The sequence below is a fragment of the Poecilia mexicana genome, unplaced genomic scaffold (assembly GCF_051168715.1).
Source record: "Poecilia mexicana isolate PSO_F unplaced genomic scaffold, ASM5116871v1 scaffold_3, whole genome shotgun sequence".
Taxonomy (NCBI): Eukaryota; Metazoa; Chordata; class Actinopteri; order Cyprinodontiformes; family Poeciliidae; genus Poecilia; species Poecilia mexicana.
Genome location: NW_028263372.1, coordinates 24,639,392 through 24,662,340, shown reverse-complemented (window position 1 = coordinate 24,662,340; position 22,949 = coordinate 24,639,392). Strand labels below are relative to the sequence as shown.

At 35.6% G+C, this 22,949-nt stretch overlaps 1 protein-coding gene and 1 long non-coding RNA gene across 2 annotated transcripts in view; both read right to left on the bottom strand.

Moving 5' to 3' along the window:
• The window catches only part of tspan15 (tetraspanin 15), a 60,854-nt gene that overhangs the window by 16,501 nt on the left and 21,404 nt on the right, over positions 1-22,949 (bottom strand). The window contains exons 3-4 of the mRNA XM_014995479.2: positions 22,326-22,400; positions 6,061-6,156 (exon numbers count right to left, since the gene is read on the bottom strand). Coding sequence (XP_014850965.1) covers positions 6,061-6,156; positions 22,326-22,400 — 171 coding nt within the window. The remainder of the gene's footprint in view (positions 1-6,060; positions 6,157-22,325; positions 22,401-22,949) is intronic.
• LOC148160233 (uncharacterized) lies at positions 18,044-21,204 on the bottom strand. Its single transcript, XR_015762534.1, has 2 exons — positions 19,775-21,204; positions 18,044-19,430 (listed from the first exon to the last, which is right to left on the bottom strand). It is a non-coding gene; the product is annotated as an uncharacterized LOC148160233 (long non-coding RNA).

Genomic DNA, 22,949 nt, shown 5'->3' with positions numbered 1-22,949 from the left:
CTTTTCTTTCTTCAGAGACAATTGAACTCGAGCCCCTTCTGCCCACTTTTGATACTTTTCTCTGCGAGGTTTTCCAGAGAAGACAACATGGCCTTAACCGCGGTCAGACAAGCCAATCTGAGAAGCTCAGCTTAAAATTGCCGTAAGAGATAAAGCGTGCAACGTGTGCTTACAGCGGCCATTGTGTTGTGAAGGAAAGCAATTGTCTCTGAGTGCAGAGGCGCACCTTTGTGAAGTGAGTAATTGTGTACTTTAAAGCCCTATGCGAAGCACCAAGACGTGCCAAACTCAAGGCCCGCGGGCCAAATTCCGGCCCGCCACAGCTTTTTATGTGGTCCTCTAGATTCTAGACTAATCACTAAGTGTGCTTAAATATTATGTTTTCAATCAAAACAATGCAGTTTTTATCTGCTTACTGCCAAATTATATCAGTCTCTCCAGTTTTTTGAGAATTATCAAGGAAATTCACGTAAAATGAACAAATTTACAGTTTTTTGAGCCAATTGGGAGTTTATTGCAGATTTTTCTCAAAAATTGTCAAAAACTCTCTTACTTGTACTAAACAGCTGCCTCAGCCTTAATTGATGTCAGATTATAATCCATGAGTTATACAGCAAGTAAAGCACAAATATTTTCACATTAGTCCCACAAACACTTTCATTTTTATTGGAAAAAAAAAAAAAAATCACAAAAAGAACCACAAAGTCCTGGAGGGACTGAAAAGACGTTCAATAATATTTCATTTCAAGAATTCATTGATATTTTAACAGTTTGTGAACAGGTTTTATCAATATGTTCCCAGACAACCAGCCCTTTAAGAGCATTTTGATCTGGATTTGGCCCAAAACAAAAATGAATTTGACACCCCTGATCGAAGAGCGTAAAATAAGTCAGGCAAACAGTAAGAAAACATATGCCATGGCATTGTTTAGGTTAGGAAATCATATCCATGTCCAGGTCTGACGGTCAAATCCATAGGAGAAACAAGCATCAGACTGTTTCTTTGGAAAAGTGGAGGAGAGTACAATCGAACCGACGGATGTCATTTTGCTTTACTTAATTTGATCATTTTAGACATAGCCGTACTTTCCTGAGAGACAGTGGCCCGGCCGCTTGATCAAATCAAAAGTCCGGACAGAAAAATGATTTACGGCTATGTTACTTAACTGATGCATTTTAATACATGCAGACAAGGCTGGTTGTTGCATTTTAATGACAGGCATTGCTTAACTTGTATAAAATGCCCTGCACATGGTTAATTGTTGTACCTGAAGGTCACGTTGGTCCTAAGCTTAAAATTGACTCATAAATATGCATGGCCCCTCTGCATTCAATAAGATACAAAACTGAGAGTGAAGTTTTTCTCCAAACGTCTAAATGGGTTTGTTGTGACATTTGCTGCAGCTGCAGAGTAAAAACTGTAACTAAGAAATGTTTTCTAAGCCTAAATTGCAAAGGGATGCAGCCGATTCTATGACTAGTGTTTGTTTAATTATATTCTAAAATAGTGGATCACTGTGTTTTTATTATTATTGGTTATTATTATCTTCATCAGAAAACAGGATTTCAATGAAGAGCAAGATTCACCACAGGAAAAACTCAAGACATGGCAATAGATAAATAGATCGATCGATAGCTGATGCAATTTAGGACCACAATTTACAGCAGGACACAACCCAAAAACAGTTTTGTCAGTGAAAAAATGAGCAACATCACTTATAATTTAAGAACAATTTGCAATTTAACCATTTTTAAAAAATAATATAGCAAGGATTTTAAAAACAGTATACCTACATAACTCCAGAAAAGTGGCTGAAGTTGTTTTGGAAAAATGTTTGTAAGTAAAAATGTTTTCAAAAACAACCTGAAAATGCTAGATTAAATTTAAATATAAAAACTAGGGAAAGCTGAATTGGTAGAATAACAATTTGCACCAATCTGATGGTTAAGAAACTGATTACAAACAATAAATATCTTATTTCATTTATTTATTAACTTAATTTATAATTTATTTAATAACTTATCAGCAAGAGGGGTTTTGAATTGAAAATTTTATTTATTTTGTTAATATATAGTTTTATTAGAAAGTGATTAATTGCAGACCCTACAACTAACTTAATAAAAAGCTTTAATGGAGTCCCACCACTAACAGCAACATGTCTCCAATTGGTACAGTTTTAAAGAATAACTAGAAAAATTAAGTTATACTGGAAAGCTCATTTAGTCCAGAAACTGATATTTTCAATCTTATGATTTTCTGCGTCATAGATGATGAATACACCGCATTTAAGATGGAAATATTAGATTATTAAAACATTTTTAAATAAAGAAATGTTGGCTTGGTGAAAATCTCACTAAAAGTGAAATGATGAAAATGGTAAAAACAATAACTTTCTTTTATCACCAGCACTAAACTGCAGGGAGACTGCAATTACTACTGCAGTTTCCCTGCAGTAGTAATTGATGAGTTATGTAATTATTAACACTATTGATGAAAGTAAAACATTACAGGTCAGAATAACCATCTTCTAAAGTTGTACACACATTATACTGATGAGTAACATTTTAACAACACATTTGCATGATACATTTTAGATGCTTTATGGATAATGCAACCTCCAATTTGCACTTAAAGGCTCCGACCAAAGATCATCTGTTAGTGTTTCAATTATGATAAAAAAATAAAAAATCTTCCACATTTGGTGTAAAAAAAATCTGTTTGCCTCAAATATTGACATCTAGTGTGAGATGTGACTGTTCAACTTCAGCACCACGTTAAGAGGTGAAGTGAAAGGTTGCAAAAGCAGCAACTCCGAACACCATAACACCATAAAAACATAAAAGCGGCTATTAGAGGAGAAAAAGGACTGTGACAACAGGAAGGTGATGGGATAATAGCACCCATTAGTTTCTTTCAAAGCTCGGTTTCACCGTCAAAGACGTGAAGACTATTTTACAAGTAAAATGAAAACCCAAAGAACTGGCTTGGCACTGCATATCCTGCAAAATGTTTATTTTAAAGAAGAAACATTTTCTTTAACCCAACGCTTTAAAAGAAGAATGTTTTAGACATTTTAGCCGAAAGCCGTTTTCTTCAACATAAACAGGTTTGTTATTACGTTTTACAGGCAACAGTAACGGATCAGATTCAAACATCTGACATAAAATGTTAAAGAATATAAACAGAAGATGACAGAAGAACAAGTTGATTTTTATTTGATGTTGCTTTATCAGCAAAATGTATTTTTTAGAAAAAGTCCAACTAAACAGACTACAAATCAGATAATAAAATAAATGACAGACGTCTGATTTTAAGCTGTACGGTTTTCTACCTTGTGGTGTTGGATGGCAAATTGAAAAGCATGTAAAGTTGGACTAGAAATGAGGAAATAAACATTTTGTGGAGCATCTTTGAAGTAGGCATATCACATTCGATGTGCTGCTGAAATGTAATTTGACAATTTAATCAGAAAGTAGTTTTGCTGCTTACATCACCTAGGGAAAAAATAGTAATACTTCTGATTTTGACCTGTCAATAACTGATAAAAGTCGACCATGAAAAATTTGGTTGGTTCTCACCTTTGGTCAATTGAGTGGTGTATGAATTGAAATGGAAACAAAAAAAAACCATGAATTGTTCTCTAGTGTAATCATTTTAAAGGTGACCTACTAGACTTCCTTGAACAGGTTAGTTTATGTCTATGGGCTAAACAAAACATGTTAATTACATTTTTTGCACAAAATTATTCTTTTATAATAAATTTTAGTCTGCTCAGTTCTGCCTATTGTCAAAGAGCTATTTTAGGGTCTTTCATCACTTTAAATCCAAATAAACTGCTAGAACTCACCCCAACTCAACTTTGACATTCACACATGACAAAGGCTAAGAACAGATGCGCAATTATACAACTGTACATCTTTGAGAAGCAGAAGTGGAGCCTTCTGCACAGCATGTGGTTTCTGGATGATAAGTCAATAACAAAACACTTGTCTTTCCCAGCAGCCATTGTACAGCACATACAGCGGTAAAAACCACCTGAGCAAACGTGCTGGAGTTCTGCTTGGGTTGCTAGGTAACGGGCTGGGCTCAGCCAGGGTTGCTAGGTAACAGGCTCATTTGTGACATCACATTCCAGAAGTTTTTAAAAACAACCCAGTTTCCACACACCAAAAAAAAATTACTTATTGCCAAAAACCAGGTGAGTGTTTTTTTAAGCACTTGCTGATTCTTTTTAGAAGCAGTAGAAACCCACATGGAAATTAATTTTGCATGATACGTCCCCTTTAAACTATGTGAAGCATCATTGCATTTGCAGAAAAACTTCTCTGTCCACCGAGTCGTTAATCTCATAGTCGAGTGTTTACAGCAACGCAGTCGATACCAACAGGTTGCCTTGCAGCTGTCGTTTTGTCTGGAGCAGCTATCTGCAGTTTTCCTCACCTAAAGCCAGGGACACTGCCAATCAAAGTTAAAAATAAATCTTGTTATTAATGGTGACAAAGAAGCGGAGGTATTCGCCGAGCGTGGTCCTCCTTCCAACGGCATTAAAGGTCAGTGTGATGACTCAGCTGTAAGTAGCTGTGAGGATGGAGGAAAAGTCAAACGTCACCCTCTTTGTTGTATCAAACACCATTCAGAGAAATGACGTGCTGGCTCATGAATATTTTGTTCCCTTAAATCAAAGGCATTTGTTTGGTTTTTAATTGCGCAGGTTTTTAGGCTAATTTATCTCAAAAATCTGGGTTGGAGGTGTTTGAATGCCAATTTAATCAAGGCCCAGGTGCTGGTCACAACTTAATTCCCTTAGTTATCTGAGTGAAGGAGCATTTGTCTTGTCTGTACCAATCAGTGGGGCTTGTTGCTGACCACCGTGTAGCTTCAATGTGCTGTCTCCAGGCGCTGCAGCTTTGTGTGCTTCGTAAAAGCTAATAAAAAAAAAAGAAGAAAAAAAGAGCTGCAGCTTCAGGCTGTGAGCATGCCTCTGAGAGCAGGTGCACAGCAGCAGCGCTACACAGTTTGGACCATTTTTCTTCCTTTTTCAAACACAGACCATGCTGCGGACATTTAAGTACATCAGTGATCCTGCTTTTAGTAAGAAATCTGCACTTTTCCGGTCATGAGAAATAGATTTGTACTGGGTGCTGCAGGAAAGTTTAAGATGTTAGACAAAAGAGATCACTTGCTTTATTTCCTCTGATTACTACTATGTATTGGGTAGCAATAAAGGGTGGCCATAAGACTGACGTAATACTGTTGTAAACATGGAGGCAAGGTTATTTTATTTATGTAGCACATTTTCAGTAACAAGGCAGTTCAAAGTGCTTTATCTGAATTAGAACAAAACAACTAAATCAAAAGACAGACTAAAAGGTAAAGGTAGCAACAACAAAAAAGATAATAGTACTACACAATATAAACTAATAGGAGTTTCTCTAGATCTAAAGTTTGTTCTTGATTTGTAATATAAATAAGAATAAGTAAGAAGAATAAGAGTTTTTTCTTTCAGGTCGTTTGCCGTTCACACTAGAGATCACTTACAGGTCGCATATATTTGGAAGTGTGAACGGTAAAAAAGTCCGATTTGACAGAAAATCGGAAGTGGATCACTTTAGGCTGCAGTGTTAACGTAGGATGTACATTATAAATGTGAAGTTTGTCAAAATGTGTTTATTTATTCTTTGAATCTACATTGTTTAGTCAAGTTGTTTCTCCAGACATTTATTGGTGCTCTAAGTTCTGTTGCTGCTCTTGGCAGTTGGTGGTTACCGTAGCAACCGGTAACTGATGGCTCCTCCCCCTTTTTCTGTTATTGTTTGTAACTGTGGGGCAGAAGCTGCTGGACTGATGTTAACCACCATTTCCTCTTATTGTCTTAATAAATACAGTGAACCTGAACGTGTCTGTCGTGAAGTCGACCTACTGGACCTGAGACGAACATAGGAGGGTTACAGATGTTTCATCTTTATGGCTGAGTTGAGGTCAGTCTTACCCACACTCCTTCAATTAAAATGTTACCATACATTGTGTCTTCTCAAATGTTAGCAAAGCCATCACCTTACCTTCTTCTGGACGAAATCCAAGATGTTTTTGAAGTCTAGGTCATCGTAGTAGTTTTCTATGCCCTTCCTAATGTTTTTGTTCACCAGGTCAAGAGTCTATAAGAAAGAAGAAAGAAAAAGCGGTCAGGATTTGTCAATAAGGTGGACGGCTTTTGACACAGCTGATCTGCAGTCGGAGTGACCAAATGCCGATTAGTGAAGGTGACTGATCTCCCCCGGCTGGAATATTAAAGCACAACACTTTGACCGCTCACATCTGTCAGTCACAATCTGGTGCAGACGACGAAGTCTGGAGTGGTTGCATTAACACAGCAAGAGTGGAAAATGTTTAACTTTAGACTCTGAACTGTCATGATCACAGAAGAGTTTCTGGTGATGGACAAACAATTAGGCTCTAATTTTCATCTGAGCCGGTCCTCACAAATGCATTTCACATTAGCAGATTCTCTCCAGAAAACGTTTGCTCTGTTAGAAATATTACGACGATATCTCTACATGAAGGCTGCATCCACTCAAAAACATTCTGGTGCATTTTTAGATAAATACGAAAAAAATAAAAATAAAAAAGCTAACTGTAGTCTCAGTGTGCAGGGCTGTCTAAGAGCATTGAAATTATTCCACGGAGGTCTTTACTTTAGAAAGCAAATGTATAGAAATTTATATTCGTATAACCAGAAAATTGAAAGAAGTCTGGCTTCCATAATGCAGTACTGCATTATTTTCATCCTAATTTAAATAATAAATCAAAACAATGTAGGAGGAAATGCTGGTTCTTATATAGAAAATTACCATTGACTGAGGAAGAGCATTTCCTTGAAATAACAGAAAAGGCAATGCTTGGTGAAAGTACTTAAAAGTAGAATTAAAGACTGGTGATTATTATCATTTTGGGTCAGTTTTTAACCTTTCCCCATACACAAACAAGACAAAACTAGTACAGGAATATTTAAGAAATCAAAAATAATAATAAAAAAAGTTTATGCATGCCTTCATTTTGTCATGTAAAGCACAATCAAAAATCAAAAGCAGGAAAATCTGCTCTAAGTTATTCCAGACAGGTCTGAAGACAAACTCATAAAAGAAAACATCAAATCTTATTGTATTTGTTTAGGAAATTACTATCGGACATTTTTTTAAAAAACAGTTTTAACTCTCCACCTGAGTCCCTTGAACTTAAGTACAATTGTTTTTAATATTGATAGTAACTTAGTTTTTTAAAATAAATCCTTCTCTTGTATTCATAGTAGTTTCTTTAATTAATTTGTGTTAATTTTCCCGATATACTTTATGTGAAGTCAACCTGATGTATAATGATCTTTATAGAGATCATTGTATCTCTATTCAGATTTAAACTAAAAACAACAACAACCTGATTTCGTAATATCACATTTATACAATATATTCCTTATGCACAGAGTGAAATATTTTACGTTTTTCTTTTGGTTAAGTGATTATTGTTTTACAGGCACATGTAGCTTCTTACAGCAGTATAGCTTGCTTTAATTTGTGGCCTTGCTGACTCTGGTGTCTCATCTTCCTGTTTATAATACTCTGCGGACCAAAATACTCCACAGATTTAAACACTCCGCAGATTCTCTTTGCGGTTTAAGCCAGGAGAGTCTGATGGCAAATGAAGCACAGAGAACGCATGCTTTTATTGAATTTGGTATTGGCTCTGGTGGCTGTGTGGGCAGATGCCAAGCCCAGCTGAAAAAAACAAAAACAAAGCACCCTATAAAGCTTCACAGAAGAGGGAAGCATGAATTGCTTTGACATTTACTGACAGATGGCTGTGCTGACTGTTGACTTGATGAAACACAGCAGCGGACATGGTTGAGATAAGTCTTCAAACTGGATCTTGAGCTACTGTGGCGTTCCTTTTTCCGGCACTTTGGTGACCGTCTGATGGACAAGTGTCCAGTCTGAAGGCTTCCCCATTATTGTAGCAACCTACAGTATTATTACAGTATTGGTTTTTACATCTAAATAAATATTTATCAGATAAAGCTGATTGTTACAACTAATCATGGATCCTTTTAAAGGATCCACTTTCAACACGTAGAAATGTTTTGTGTGGAAGAAAACCAGCATGGCTCATATTGCCCTATACAGACCATAACCATCTCAGACAGTTTAGGCGTTTTCTTGCTCTTATTTTCAGAGGATTGTTTATTCGTGATTGTTTATTCATGCGGCTGTTTGTTTTGTGGGCAGGAGCTTTTGTCGTTGTGGTTGCAAACAAACAAAATCACTTTGCATTATTTACTTCTAGCTGGATGTGTTGCTGTGATGCAATGAGGAGATAAACTGAAGACAGATTATAAAATACAATAAGAGAAACAAAACGACAGGAGGATAAAAACTAAGGGTACAAGCTTCTGTCAAATTTTAATTAATCGAGTTTGATGGATTAAAATGCCACGCCCAAATCAAAATCGATGTTATCGCACACAAACATCTGTTTATTTACGTCATTAAATGCTTATCGCACACAAACACCTGTTAAATCTGCGTCATCAAATGCTTATCGTATAAAACGACCGTTAAATCTGCGTCATCAAATGCTTATCGTATAAAAACATATGTTTTGATTTAAATTAAGTTCTTATCAATAATAAAACAGGCATCATTCTGGAACATTCTCATTCTGGAACATTCTCTTTTGCATAATATAAATTAAGTTGATATCAATGTAAAGCAGACATGATTCTGGAACATTCTCTCTCTCTCTTGCATCATATAATTTCTTATCAAAATAATACAGGCAACATTCTGGAACCTTCTCATTCTGGAACATTCTCTCTTGCATCATATAAAATTAAGTTGATATCAATGTAAAGCAGACAATGTTCTGGAATATTCTCTCTTGCATCACAATAAATTAAGTTCTTATCAAAATAATACAGGCAACATTCTGGAACCTTCTCTTTTGCATCACATTAAATTAAGTTCTTATCAATAATAAAACAGGCAGCATTCTGGAACCTTCTCATTCTGGAACATTCTCTTTTGCATCATATAAATTAAGTTCTTATCAATAATAAAACAGGCAGCATTCTGGAACCTTCTCTTTTATATCAAATGGTTAATAAGGGGTCAGGCCCTCTTTGTGACTTTTGACCCAGTTATACCAATGCAGCTCCTCCTCACACAGAGAATAAGGGTCAAGGAGCCTCTTTCAACATATAAATTTAAGTTCTTATCAATAATAAAACATGCAGCATTCTGGAACATTCTCTCTCTCTTGCAACATATTAAATTAAGTTCTTATCAAAATAAAACAGACAACATTCTGGAACCTTCTCATTCTGGAACATTCTCTCTTGCATCACAATAAATCAAGTTGATATCAATGTAAAGCAGACATGATTCTGGAATATTCTCTCTCTCTTGCATCATATAATTTCTTATCAAAATAATACAGGCAACATTCTGGAACCTTCTCTTTTGCATAATATAAATTAAGTTGATATCAATATAAAGCAGACATGATTCTGGAATATTCTCTCTCTCTTGCATCATATAATTTCTTATCAAAATAATACAGGCAACATTCTGGAACCTTCTCTTTTGCATAATATAAATTAAGTTGATATCAATATAAAGCAGACAGCATTCTGGAATATTCTCTCTCTTGCATCATATAAGTTCTTATCAATGTAAAGCAGGCAGCATTCTGGAACCTTCTCTTAAATCAAATGGTTAATAAGGGTTATCAAAAATAAAACAGACATGATTCTGGAACCTTCTCTCTTGCATCATATAAGTTCTTATCAAAATAAAACAGACAGCATTCTGGAACATTCTCTTTTATATCAAATGGTTAATAAGGGGTCAGGCCCTCTTTGTGACTTTTGACCCAGTTATACCAATGCAGCTCCTCCTCACACAGATAGACTCCACCCCCAACTGCTTTTATCTTCCTGCTCCTGGCAGATTCCCCAGCCCACTTTTATGAATGAGCCAATAGAGATAAAGGGGTGGGATTTCTGTTTTTTCTGCTTTAAATAATTTTTCGGAGACCCTGTCATTCTACTTGTTGCATTTGTTAGAGGAAGATCCACTTTGATCTCACAGAAAACAAACAAACAAACAAACAAAAAATGGTTCGCATTAAAAGAGAAAAGCCTCAAAAGAGAAGACAGCAAGAAGCTAATCAACTAGCATATGGCTCATCTGCTCCAACCTCACAGACTACAGATGGACAAACCATCACGAGGCCCTGCTCCATGGCTGATGCTCCATCCTCTGCACTCCTGGATACAAATCTGGTCTTACCTCCATCAGCAGCGTTCGAATCCTCGATTCCCACCTTCCAGGACTCCCAGCATGCTCCGCCTGATTCCAATGAATCCCACTCTGCTGAAGCTCCTTCATCCGGTGTGGGAAAAACCAACACCACCCGGTGTTGTCCAGTGGGACCTCCCTTCTCTGTGAGACTGCAAGCTCGGTCTATTAAATTCCAGTCCATAAATTGGATGCTTCCCAGAAGTCCTCCTTTTTTTGTGAAAGAGAAAACCTGAAGACAAAAGGCAGCAGGTTGTGAAGTGAGGTGGAGAAGCTAGTCTGCTAACATCCAACTCAACTGCTTGAAGATCCAAAACCAATCAGATGGGAATCCCACCACCTGCTCCATGCATCACCCCAAGAAGTAAATCATTACAGTTGGACAAAGTTTCCTCTCTATTTTTTATATATATATATTTATTTTTTGCTTCATTCATATAAATTTAATCCAATAAAGAACTTTTATCTCCACCTCCAAGCCTGAACCAACTCTCAGTCACTTCATCCCAGTCAAGGCTGATGAAGAAATTTAGGTCAAGGAAATTATAGTCACTATGTACTCAATAGTTAAGCATTTAATAAATCATGTTAATTGTTATATTAATTTCAAATCATAATAAAAACAGAGAATAGTTTATTTCATAAACAAAAATGTATCTGTGTTTAACTTCCTCACCGTTTCTTTCTCTGTGCTGCTCTCAGCTGGTATCTGATGAACCGTCCTCCACTCTGTCACTTCAGCCAACCGACTTGCCTCGGGGTGAATGAAGATCCAAAATAATGTCGAGTCATTATCTACTAAATTGTCAAGTATTTTATTGACTAATATTTTGTTTTTTACAATAAATTTTTAAAAAGTTACAATTTAAATAAGAGAATGGATTAATTTTGTGGACAACTGATGTGTATTTTTAACTTTGAGAGCTTTTCTTTCTCTGTGCAGCTCCAGCTGCTGAGCTCAGCCTGCATCAGATGAACCAACAGCCAATCAGGAACGGTCACTTTACCCCAGCTAGGGATGGGAAATAGTAAAAGTCAAAGATATGTGGAACCGGTAAACTGTCAACCATCAATACATTTTAGAATAATGATAAGACAAGCATACTGTTACAATTATTACAATAGCTTAATCCTATGAACAAGTTTTTGCTGTTTCTTTCTCTGTGCTGCACTCGGCTTGTATGAGATAACCCAGCAGCCTGTCTCCAACAGTCACTTTAAGCTGTTGCTTATTTTAAAAAAAAGTCAAGGAAATCTGGTTCTACTGTTCCCTAACTCAACAAGTATTTACTAAGCCATCAAACATGTACAAAATTATTAATATTAGTACAGGTTAATCATTTTAAATTAAGTTAGAATTGCTTACCATGTCTTTAGTTTTTTTGTTTTCCTTCTGTCAGGTAGTTTTCTATTTATCATTTTAAACTCCTCTCCTATCTAGAGATACCAAAAGAAAAAAAACACCATAGCACTAGCACACGATTAAAGAACATACTTTTTCATAGAGATTAGGACAGAGCACAAGAATGACAGGATTGAGTGGAAGTTTGATATCTTGGCCTCTAGTCAAACCTGAGCCCATATAAAAAATAAATGCATAATTAAAGATCAGCTTTGTGCATTTCATCGTAAACCAAAATGAACCAGCTTTAATAAAATTCCTCTTGTTCATGTGTGTCAGGCTTAAACACACACACACAAAAAGAAGAGTCTCTTATTCAATATTAGTTTATGGAAAACTATTTTAATATTTAGTTGTTGTTTTTTTCTGACTGAAACAAGCCTGACCTCTACTACGTTTACACTACATCTACCGATACCTGCACAAGACATATGAGGAACATTTTTATCATCCTGTCTGATTATGCATTGCCCATGCTGTTAGTGATTCTATTCAATCGTTCAATCTTATTTTTCCTCAATATCTTTCCTAAAACCCATTTAGTACCATCTATGGTTCAATTACTGGTTGCCATCTTCAAAACACCAGGGCAAGAACATGCATGAAGTTAAGTGTTGTAGGAAATAGACCTCCCTGAAAGGAGAAAAGTTGGAAAGAAAAAACAGGAAAACATGACCACAGAAGCAAATCCACTCAGACCTGGTCTCCAAATGCAATTCTGAAGCAAAACTGTATCAGTAGATCCACAAGTCCACCACACTTTTCAGATGTTTTTTTTTTTTCTAATCCTTAACTTTATAAACCATGTATCCCATATAATTGTCAATCTATTGGAAAAAAAGGAATACACTGACATATGTGGTTATTTACTTTCTTACATTTGTTACGCTCCTGCCCTCTACTTTCTTTTTTCTCTCTAGTTGAATGTCTGAATCTTTTAGCTCTTTGAATTCTCTCGTTACTGAAATCATCAGTACAGACAAAGTTTCAAAAAGGAACATTTATCATTTTCATATTGTTTTTTCTTGTAAGCTAACAAGTGAGCCATTCTTTATAATAAATCCCTCTAGTCAATATGTCACCACCAACAGTTTACTTCATTAGGATGAAAAAGGTGATTGGGCAGTTTAGCTGAAATGTTAATTTAGTTGATTTCTTTTATTACCTCAGAGGCAGGACTTTGATTAGACCCTAGCCTGCTAATGACCACACAGCAAACTTCCTTCTGCTTCATCTAATGTAAGTTTTTGCATCAGTGAAATAAGAACATGTTTAGTTTATGGTCAAGGATGTACTTGCAGCCAGACCCGAGCCATACAGGACACAAACTTTCATCTTTGTTACCTTCTCCCTTTTGCAAGTAATAAGCTATTTTTTTAAAAAGTAGTTGACAGTCTTTTTTTTTTTTTTTTTTGCTCGTCAATATGTGATCACAGTAAAGTCAGAAACACAAGCATTATGCTAACAAAGTATTTTTTTCTCTCTACTAAAATGTACGATCTTTCAAATTCATCTATGTTGTGAATTCGTACTGTTAAATTCTGTGCTGTGTAATCGAAAAGATGGTGACCAAAAAAAAAAACCCTGCAAGACATGTTTTTGACAACCTTGATTTGAGTTTTAACTCTGTCTGCTAGGAAGGGTCCAGTGAACATTTTAGTTTATTTTCAATTGCATCTGTTTGGCTTTCCACAAAGAAAATTTTTGTAGTCCTCCACTTGATGAAGTGTGGAAATGAGTTAAGCATGAAAATCAAGGAATGTTCAAACTGTTTAAATCATGATTTCAGCAAATGGTCTTCACTGCACATCAATGTGAAAATAATCTCATAGTTGAGAATCTCACTTTAGTCAAACTGCAGTTTGCTATCCTGTCTGATAAAAATATGAAACTTCTTCTGGTTCCTCTAGAATTTACACACAATCTGTCTTTAGCAGATTAACTTTTCCTTTTCTATTTTTCTACTATGGGTGACAGTGTGAGGTGTCTGACACCTACTGTAAAGTCCTGTTACAATGCAGGACTTGGTGTGAAAAACTTTTGCAAGTTTTTGCAATGTGGTGCATTTATTTGGTTTTATTTTAATGATGAACACAAAACAGCACATTTTAGTGAAGTGAAAGTTTTTTTTTTTTGGTTAATTCTTTAATTTAATAATGTTTCCAAAAAGCAAAGGTGATCTATTACACCAGACACCAGAGATGATCTTAAATGTGAATCTCTTACAGTTATACAAAATAATGTTTGCTATGTGAACATCTGTTTAAGGCTGAAGACTTACACTTTTATGCAGGATGGTGATAATCTTGTAATGTAGAATTCTCTATTCTGTTCAAAACAAATTTTGTCTTTGAAGGAAATTTGCAGCACATTTTATTCACATTTTTATTAGCTCTAGTTACTTCAAATGGTAGTTTGTGTCCCATACTGCTAGAGGTGTAGACTGTCCTTCCCCCGCAGTTCTTAAATGACACATTGGGATCCTGCTGTCACTGAAAAATGGGTGTTCCTCCATTAGGACCAGCTACCTACTACCTCTGACTGGCTGGTGGCTTATCTTCAAACAACTATTGGTGCACCAAGTAACTGCTCACTCTAATAGACAAAGTCTCTGTTCTTTTGAAAGTTCAATCAGGATGTGTTCTTTATCAATGAACTGCACAACAACTGTCTATAGAACATAAATGAGGAGATAACTTGTACAAATAAAATACAGAGGAAGGTGTATGACACCTTTGCCTGACTATTGCATTCTGTATTTTTCTTACTTTTATTGATGTTACAGTCTCTGCGTATCAGAGGAAAGAAAAACTTGATGAAAGTACATCATATATTTTTTTTAGATACTTTTTGCATGACCTACTGAACTTCTATGGTAAACCTTGTAACTTTTAAGCGTAAACTTAGATCACTTTTAGACCATGTTAACCAGTGTTGTGTATAGACTCATGTCTAAACAAGGGTTACATGTAGCACTAAAGTTCATTTTTTGAGGCAAAAGAACCTAAGAATTTTTAAAAAATGTTTTCCAATACATTTCTCACATACTGCAGCCTTGTCTGAGCAGGTACAAGTCATCCCCTCGCAACAATAAGAAGCTGTTGTCAGAAACCATGATCTTAAGTTTTATTTAAAAGCAATTTTCAAAGACACAACATAATTTACAACATAATTTACAGAACACACAGTCTAAAAAGTCTAAAAACAAGCTTATGAATCAAAATAAAGTCATGACAAAAAACCTTGTGAAAACATTTTTGTTCCTTAATTTGGGTCAGGAAATAGAGGAGGAAACTCTTCCACAATTTCAATTTACATATTTATAGGAAAGTTTCATTTTCAACAACTATATAATTTTAGAATTTAAAAAAAATGTAGTGACAGAGTGCAACATCAGAGTTTGCAATACGTTTTTGCATCTTATATGAATCAATGGCAGGAAACTGAGTTTTCATCGTGGTACTTTTATTTGAACAATATTGCTTTTATTCCTTCGATAAAAGTGCTTCAGAAGTTTCTATATCTAGTAAATATGAATTCTATGTTTCAGGAAAAAAATACATAAAATTATTTCACCATGAAGGTAATATGAGTTTAACTATATTCTGATATGAGTGGTGAAAAAGGACACAATGTTGTATTTACCCCTGTTTTCCACCCTCATTTGTTTATTTTACATCAGTGGGATGTTAAAAGTTTTGCATCTAAACATCTTATGGGGAGGTTTTTATAGTTTCCTTAGTTATTGTTTCCTTAAAACTGTTTAAGGAGTGTTGAGTTCATTCATAATTTATAAGATTATAAATGATTTTAAGCAAAAGAAACAATGAAAATATACTACACGGCATGCATCTGCAGCTTTGACCCAACGCAGGGCAGGCTGTACACAGTGATAGAGATATTTGTCTCTTTAAAGACCTGTTCCAGAATCTTTGACACCTTTGACCACTGCAGCTTGTCCAGGCCACAGCCAATTCTGAGAGACACGATACAAACAATTATTCCCAATAAAGAAGAAGAATGAAGGGTATTTATTATAGTTATGTAGTAGTTTCTACAAACCGGGGTATTGATATCCTATTGACACCATTTTGGAAGCAGTGAGATTTCATGTCTTCCAGACTCTGTCTCAGGCTGGCATATGTCGGTTTCTGGCTGGCTTTTTTCTTTGTGTTCTAACACAAATAATAGGAAAGATAGAGTTACCAGATTGAATAATGAACCAACTTTAGTCCTATGCAGTAAAATTGACTGTGGTATATTTACCAGATAGTAGATGAAACGTAGATCATGTGCCAGGACAGCACACTGCCCTGGCATCTTCTCTATTTGGACATACATTAAAAATGCAAAACAGGACATGAGTTAGCACTTGATGTTGAAATAAGACATTTGAATGAAGTGCATAAGCATGAAACATTTTTTACCGAACAAAGACTAGTCTGACTCACTCTGCTCCTTTAACTCTGAGACTCGGCCAAACTTCTTCTTGAACATCACCGCTATGCCTGCTCCCATGCGACAGTCTTCACTGATGCAGTGGGCCAAGGATTCATCCCTCGGGCAGGAGAACAAATCTCCAGTGACATACTTCAATGTACAGCTGGTTGATCGATGGAGTTTCTCAGTTTTGCACATGTTGAGGTTTTCTCCAAACGCTAGCTACTTGGAGAAAACTATAACAATAAAGTGCCGAGTTGATAACAATGCTTACTACAGCCTTGCTTAACTCCCAACACTTGGCTGAGTCACTCTGTGCTTTGGCTGAGTCACTCTGTGCCTTAAAGCACCACCCACTTTAGCTGAATTTTTTATTTTTTTTCCAAATTTGTCAAGGGGGATTTCAGTCCAAGTTTATAGTAAACTACAATAAGCTGGATTTTCTGTTTGCCTCAAAAATGAACTTTTGATGTTACCAAAAAATACCAATCTTTGCTTTCGTCAACCTATAAAACATTGCTAATCATTTAACATCTTCTGCTTGAGACTGACAGTTCCCTCACAGTGAAGCACCTCCTCACTGGGAGGGAACTGAAAGGATAACATTGATCATTTATAAGCTTATCAATTACAAGAGGTGAACTGTCTGTTGGTGAACATTAGTGAACAGATAGTATGTGAATTTGTGCAACAAACATTGAAAGGAAAAAAATATATATTTTTTCACATTGATGTGCAGTGAAGACCATTTGCTGAAATCATGATTTAAACAGTTTGAACATTCCTTGATTTTCATGCTTAACTCATTTCCACACTTCATCAAGTGGAGGACTACAAAAATTTTCTTTGTGGAAAGCCAAACAGATGCAATTGAAAATAAACTAAAATGTTCACTGGACCCTTCCTAGCAGACAGAGTTAAAACTCAAATCAAGGTTGTCAAAAACATGTCTTGCAGGGTTTTTTTTTTTGGTCACCATCTTTTCGATTACACAGCACAGAATTTAACAGTACGAATTCACAACATAGATGAATTTGAAAGATCGTACATTTTAGTAGAGAGAAAAAAATACTTTGTTAGCATAATGCTTGTGTTTCTGACTTTACTGTGATCACATATTGACGAGCAAAAAAAAAAAAAAAAAAGACTGTCAACTACTTTTTAAAAAAATAGCTTATTACTTGCAAAAGGGAGAAGGTAACAAAGATGAAAGTTTGTGTCCTGTATGGCTCGGGTCTGGCTGCAAGTACATCCTTGACCATAAACTAAACATGTTCTTATTTCACTGATGCAAAAACTTACATTAGATGAAGCAGAAGGAAGTTTGCTGTGTGGTCATTAGCAGGCTAGGGTCTAATCAAAGTCCTGCCTCTGAGGTAATAAAAGAAATCAACTAAATTAACATTTCAGCTAAACTGCCCAATCACCTTTTTCATCCTAATGAAGTAAACTGTTGGTGGTGACATATTGACTAGAGGGATTTATTATAAAGAATGGCTCACTTGTTAGCTTACAAGAAAAAACAATATGAAAATGATAAATGTTCCTTTTTGAAACTTTGTCTGTACTGATGATTTCAGTAACGAGAGAATTCAAAGAGCTAAAAGATTCAGACATTCAACTAGAGAGAAAAAAGAAAGTAGAGGGCAGGAGCGTAACAAATGTAAGAAAGTAAATAACCACATATGTCAGTATATTCCTTTTTTTCCAATAGATTGACAATTATATGGGATACATGGTTTATAAAGTTAAGGATTAGAAAAAAAAAAAAACATCTGAAAAGTGTGGTGGACTTGTGGATCTACTGATACAGTTTTGCTTCAGAATTGCATTTGGAGACCAGGTCTGAGTGGATTTGCTTCTGTGGTCATGTTTTCCTGTTTTTTCTTTCCAACTTTTCTCCTTTCAGGGAGGTCTATTTCCTACAACACTTAACTTCATGCATGTTCTTGCCCTGGTGTTTTGAAGATGGCAACCAGTAATTGAACCATAGATGGTACTAAATGGGTTTTAGGAAAGATATTGAGGAAAAATAAGATTGAACGATTGAATAGAATCACTAACAGCATGGGCAATGCATAATCAGACAGGATGATAAAAATGTTCCTCATATGTCTTGTGCAGGTATCGGTAGATGTAGTGTAAACGTAGTAGAGGTCAGGCTTGTTTCAGTCAGAAAAAAACAACAACTAAATATTAAAATAGTTTTCCATAAACTAATATTGAATAAGAGACTCTTCTTTTTGTGTGTGTGTGTTTAAGCCTGACACACATGAACAAGAGGAATTTTATTAAAGCTGGTTCATTTTGGTTTACGATGAAATGCACAAAGCTGATCTTTAATTATGCATTTATTTTTTATATGGGCTCAGGTTTGACTAGAGGCCAAGATATCAAACTTCCACTCAATCCTGTCATTCTTGTGCTCTGTCCTAATCTCTATGAAAAAGTATGTTCTTTAATCGTGTGCTAGTGCTATGGTGTTTTTTTTCTTTTGGTATCTCTAGATAGGAGAGGAGTTTAAAATGATAAATAGAAAACTACCTGACAGAAGGAAAACAAAAAAACTAAAGACATGGTAAGCAATTCTAACTTAATTTAAAATGATTAACCTGTACTAATATTAATAATTTTGTACATGTTTGATGGCTTAGTAAATACTTGTTGAGTTAGGGAACAGTAGAACCAGATTTCCTTGACTTTTTTTTAAAATAAGCAACAGCTTAAAGTGACTGTTGGAGACAGGCTGCTGGGTTATCTCATACAAGCCGAGTGCAGCACAGAGAAAGAAACAGCAAACATTTATTCATAGGATTAAACTATTGTAATAATTGTAACAGTATGCTTGTCTTATCATTATTCTAAAATGTATTGATAGTTGACAGTTTACCGGTTCCACATATCTTTGACTTTTACTATTTCCCATCCCTAGCTGGGGTAAAGTGACCGTTCCTGATTGGCTGTTGGTTCATCTGATGCAGGCTGAGCTCAGCAGCTGGAGCTGCACAGAGAAAGAAAAGCTCTCAAAGTTAAAAATACACATCAGTTGTCCACAAAATTAATCCATTCTCTTATTTAAATTGTAACTTTTTAAAAATTTACTGTAAAAAACAAAATATTAGTCAATAAAATACTTGACAATTTAGTAGATAATGACTCGACATTATGTGGACCTTCATTCACCCCGAGCCAAGTCGGTTGGCTGAAGTGACAGAGTGGAGGACGGTTCATCAGATACCAGCTGAGAGCAGCACAGAGAAAGAAACGGTGAGGAAGTTAAACACAGATACATTTTTGTTTATGAAATAAACTATTCTCTGTTTTTATTATGATTTGAAATTAATATAACAATTAACATGATTTATTAAATGCTTAACTATTGAGTACATAGTGACTATAATTTCCTTGACCTAAATTTCTTCATCAGCCTTGACTGGGATGAAGTGACTGAGAGTTGGTTCAGGCTTGGAGGTGGAGATAAAAGTTCTTTATTGGATTAAATTTATATGAATGAAGCAAAAAATAAAAATAAATATATATATATAAAAAATAGAGAGGAAACTTTGTCCAACTGTCATGATTTACTTCTTGGGGTGATGCATGGAGCAGGTGGTGGGATTCCCATCTGATTGTTTTTGGATCTTCAAGCAGTTGAGTTGGATGTTAGCAGACTAGCTTCTCCACCTCACTTCACAACCTGCTGCCTTTTGTCTTCAGGTTTTCTCTTTCACAAAAAAAGGAGGACTTCTGGGAAGCATCCAATTTATGGACTGGAATTTAATAGACCGAGCTTGCAGTCTCACAGAGAAGGGAGGTCCCACTGGACAACACCGGGTGGTGTTGGTTTTTCCCACACCGGATGAAGGAGCTTCAGCAGAGTGGGATTCATTGGAATCAGGCGGAGCATGCTGGGAGTCCTGGAAGGTGGGAATCGAGGATTCGAACGCTGCTGATGGAGGTAAGACCAGATTTGTATCCAGGAGTGCAGAGGATGGAGCATCAGCCATGGAGCAGGGCCTCGTGATGGTTTGTCCATCTGTAGTCTGTGAGGTTGGAGCAGATGAGCCATATGCTAGTTGATTAGCTTCTTGCTGTCTTCTCTTTTGAGGCTTTTCTCTTTTAATGCGAACCATTTTTTGTTTGTTTGTTTGTTTGTTTGTTTGTTTTCTGTGAGATCAAAGTGGATCTTCCTCTAACAAATGCAACAAGTAGAATGACAGGGTCTCCGAAAAATTATTTAAAGCAGAAAAAACAGAAATCCCACCCCTTTATCTCTATTGGCTCATTCATAAAAGTGGGCTGGGGAATCTGCCAGGAGCAGGAAGATAAAAGCAGTTGGGGGTGGAGTCTATCTGTGTGAGGAGGAGCTGCATTGGTATAACTGGGTCAAAAGTCACAAAGAGGGCCTGACCCCTTATTAACCATTTGATATAAAAGAGAATGTTCCAGAATGCTGTCTGTTTTATTTTGATAAGAACTTATATGATGCAAGAGAGAAGGTTCCAGAATCATGTCTGTTTTATTTTTGATAACCCTTATTAACCATTTGATTTAAGAGAAGGTTCCAGAATGCTGCCTGCTTTACATTGATAAGAACTTATATGATGCAAGAGAGAGAATATTCCAGAATGCTGTCTGCTTTATATTGATATCAACTTAATTTATATTATGCAAAAGAGAAGGTTCCAGAATGTTGCCTGTATTATTTTGATAAGAAATTATATGATGCAAGAGAGAGAGAATATTCCAGAATCATGTCTGCTTTATATTGATATCAACTTAATTTATATTATGCAAAAGAGAAGGTTCCAGAATGTTGCCTGTATTATTTTGATAAGAAATTATATGATGCAAGAGAGAGAGAATATTCCAGAATCATGTCTGCTTTACATTGATATCAACTTGATTTATTGTGATGCAAGAGAGAATGTTCCAGAATGAGAAGGTTCCAGAATGTTGTCTGTTTTATTTTGATAAGAACTTAATTTAATATGTTGCAAGAGAGAGAGAATGTTCCAGAATGCTGCATGTTTTATTATTGATAAGAACTTAAATTTATATGTTGAAAGAGGCTCCTTGACCCTTATTCTCTGTGTGAGGAGGAGCTGCATTGGTATAACTGGGTCAAAAGTCACAAAGAGGGCCTGACCCCTTATTAACCATTTGATATAAAAGAGAAGGTTCCAGAATGCTGCCTGTTTTATTATTGATAAGAACTTAATTTATATGATGCAAAAGAGAATGTTCCAGAATGAGAAGGTTCCAGAATGCTGTCTGTTTTATTATTGATAAGAACTTAATTTAATGTGATGCAAAAGAGAAGGTTCCAGAATGTTGCCTGTATTATTTTGATAAGAACTTAATTTATTGTGATGCAAGAGAGAATATTCCAGAACATTGTCAGCTTTACATTGATATCAACTTAATTTTATATGATGCAAGAGAGAATGTTCCAGAATGAGAAGGTTCCAGAATGTTGCCTGTATTATTTTGATAAGAAATTATATGATGCAAGAGAGAGAGAGAATGTTCCAGAATCATGTCTGCTTTACATTGATATCAACTTAATTTATATTATGCAAAAGAGAATGTTCCAGAATGAGAATGTTCCAGAATGCTGCCTGCTTTACATTGATAAGAACTTAATTTATTGTGATGCAACAGAGAATGTTCCAGAATGAGAATGTTCCAGAATGATGCCTGTTTTATTATTGATAAGAACTTAATTTAAATCAAAACATATGTTTTTATACGATAAGCATTTGATGACGCAGATTTAACGGTCGTTTTATACGATAAGCATTTGATGACGCAGATTTAACAGGTGTTTGTGTGCGATAAGCATTTAATGACGTAAATAAACAGATGTTTGTGTGCGATAACATCGATTTTGATTTGGGCGTGGCATTTTAATCCATCAAACTCGATTAATTAAAATTTGACAGAAGCTTGTACCCTTAGTTTTTGAGGATATTGGAATGGAGAAAACACCACAGAGCAAGGAAAAACTGATAACATGCAAATGATAATGACTTTGGTTTAACGTTTGCATGCTGTCTGATTCTCTGCTGCATCACTCTTACAGGTCCATCCAGCTGTAGAAACATTTCAAATTAAAAGACCTCAGGTAGCTCACCTTATCGCGAAACGCCAGTCCCAATATTCCTCCCAGCAGCTCCAGGATCAGGCAAGCTAGCAGGGTGTACATGAACTGGGACAAAGCAAAGAAAGGAGAGAAATTAGTCAACAAGGCATCAACAAATTCAAAAAAAGCTCAGAAACAAAAATGCCTCATCTGCCACAGTTTTTATACTCTTTTCTCAAGATAGTTTTATTAGAATTTTCTGTTATACAGACATACAAAAACAAACAGAACCAACCAAAAAAAATAAAATAAAATAAAATATTACATACAGCGCATTGTAAACAGTGCTATATAGTCATACTAGAAAGGCAATTATTCTGCCTTTGTCATATTCCAATAGAAATCTCATTAGTACAAGAATAAAAACATTTTGATTAAAATAAGAAGAGTTACCCTAATGGGTTTCTATGTATGCAAAAGCATGTGGATCCAATTTTGACATAACTAAAAGATGATTATTTTCTGAAAAATCTGTGTCTACGTTGAAGTTTATTTCTACAAAATCACCTCAGAGAGGAGGCGAAACTTTCAGATCAGGAAATCGCATTTATTTGATTAGTAGCACCTTTTCTTGATTTGTATCAAAGTAGAAATGATGAATTTACCTTTTATGCA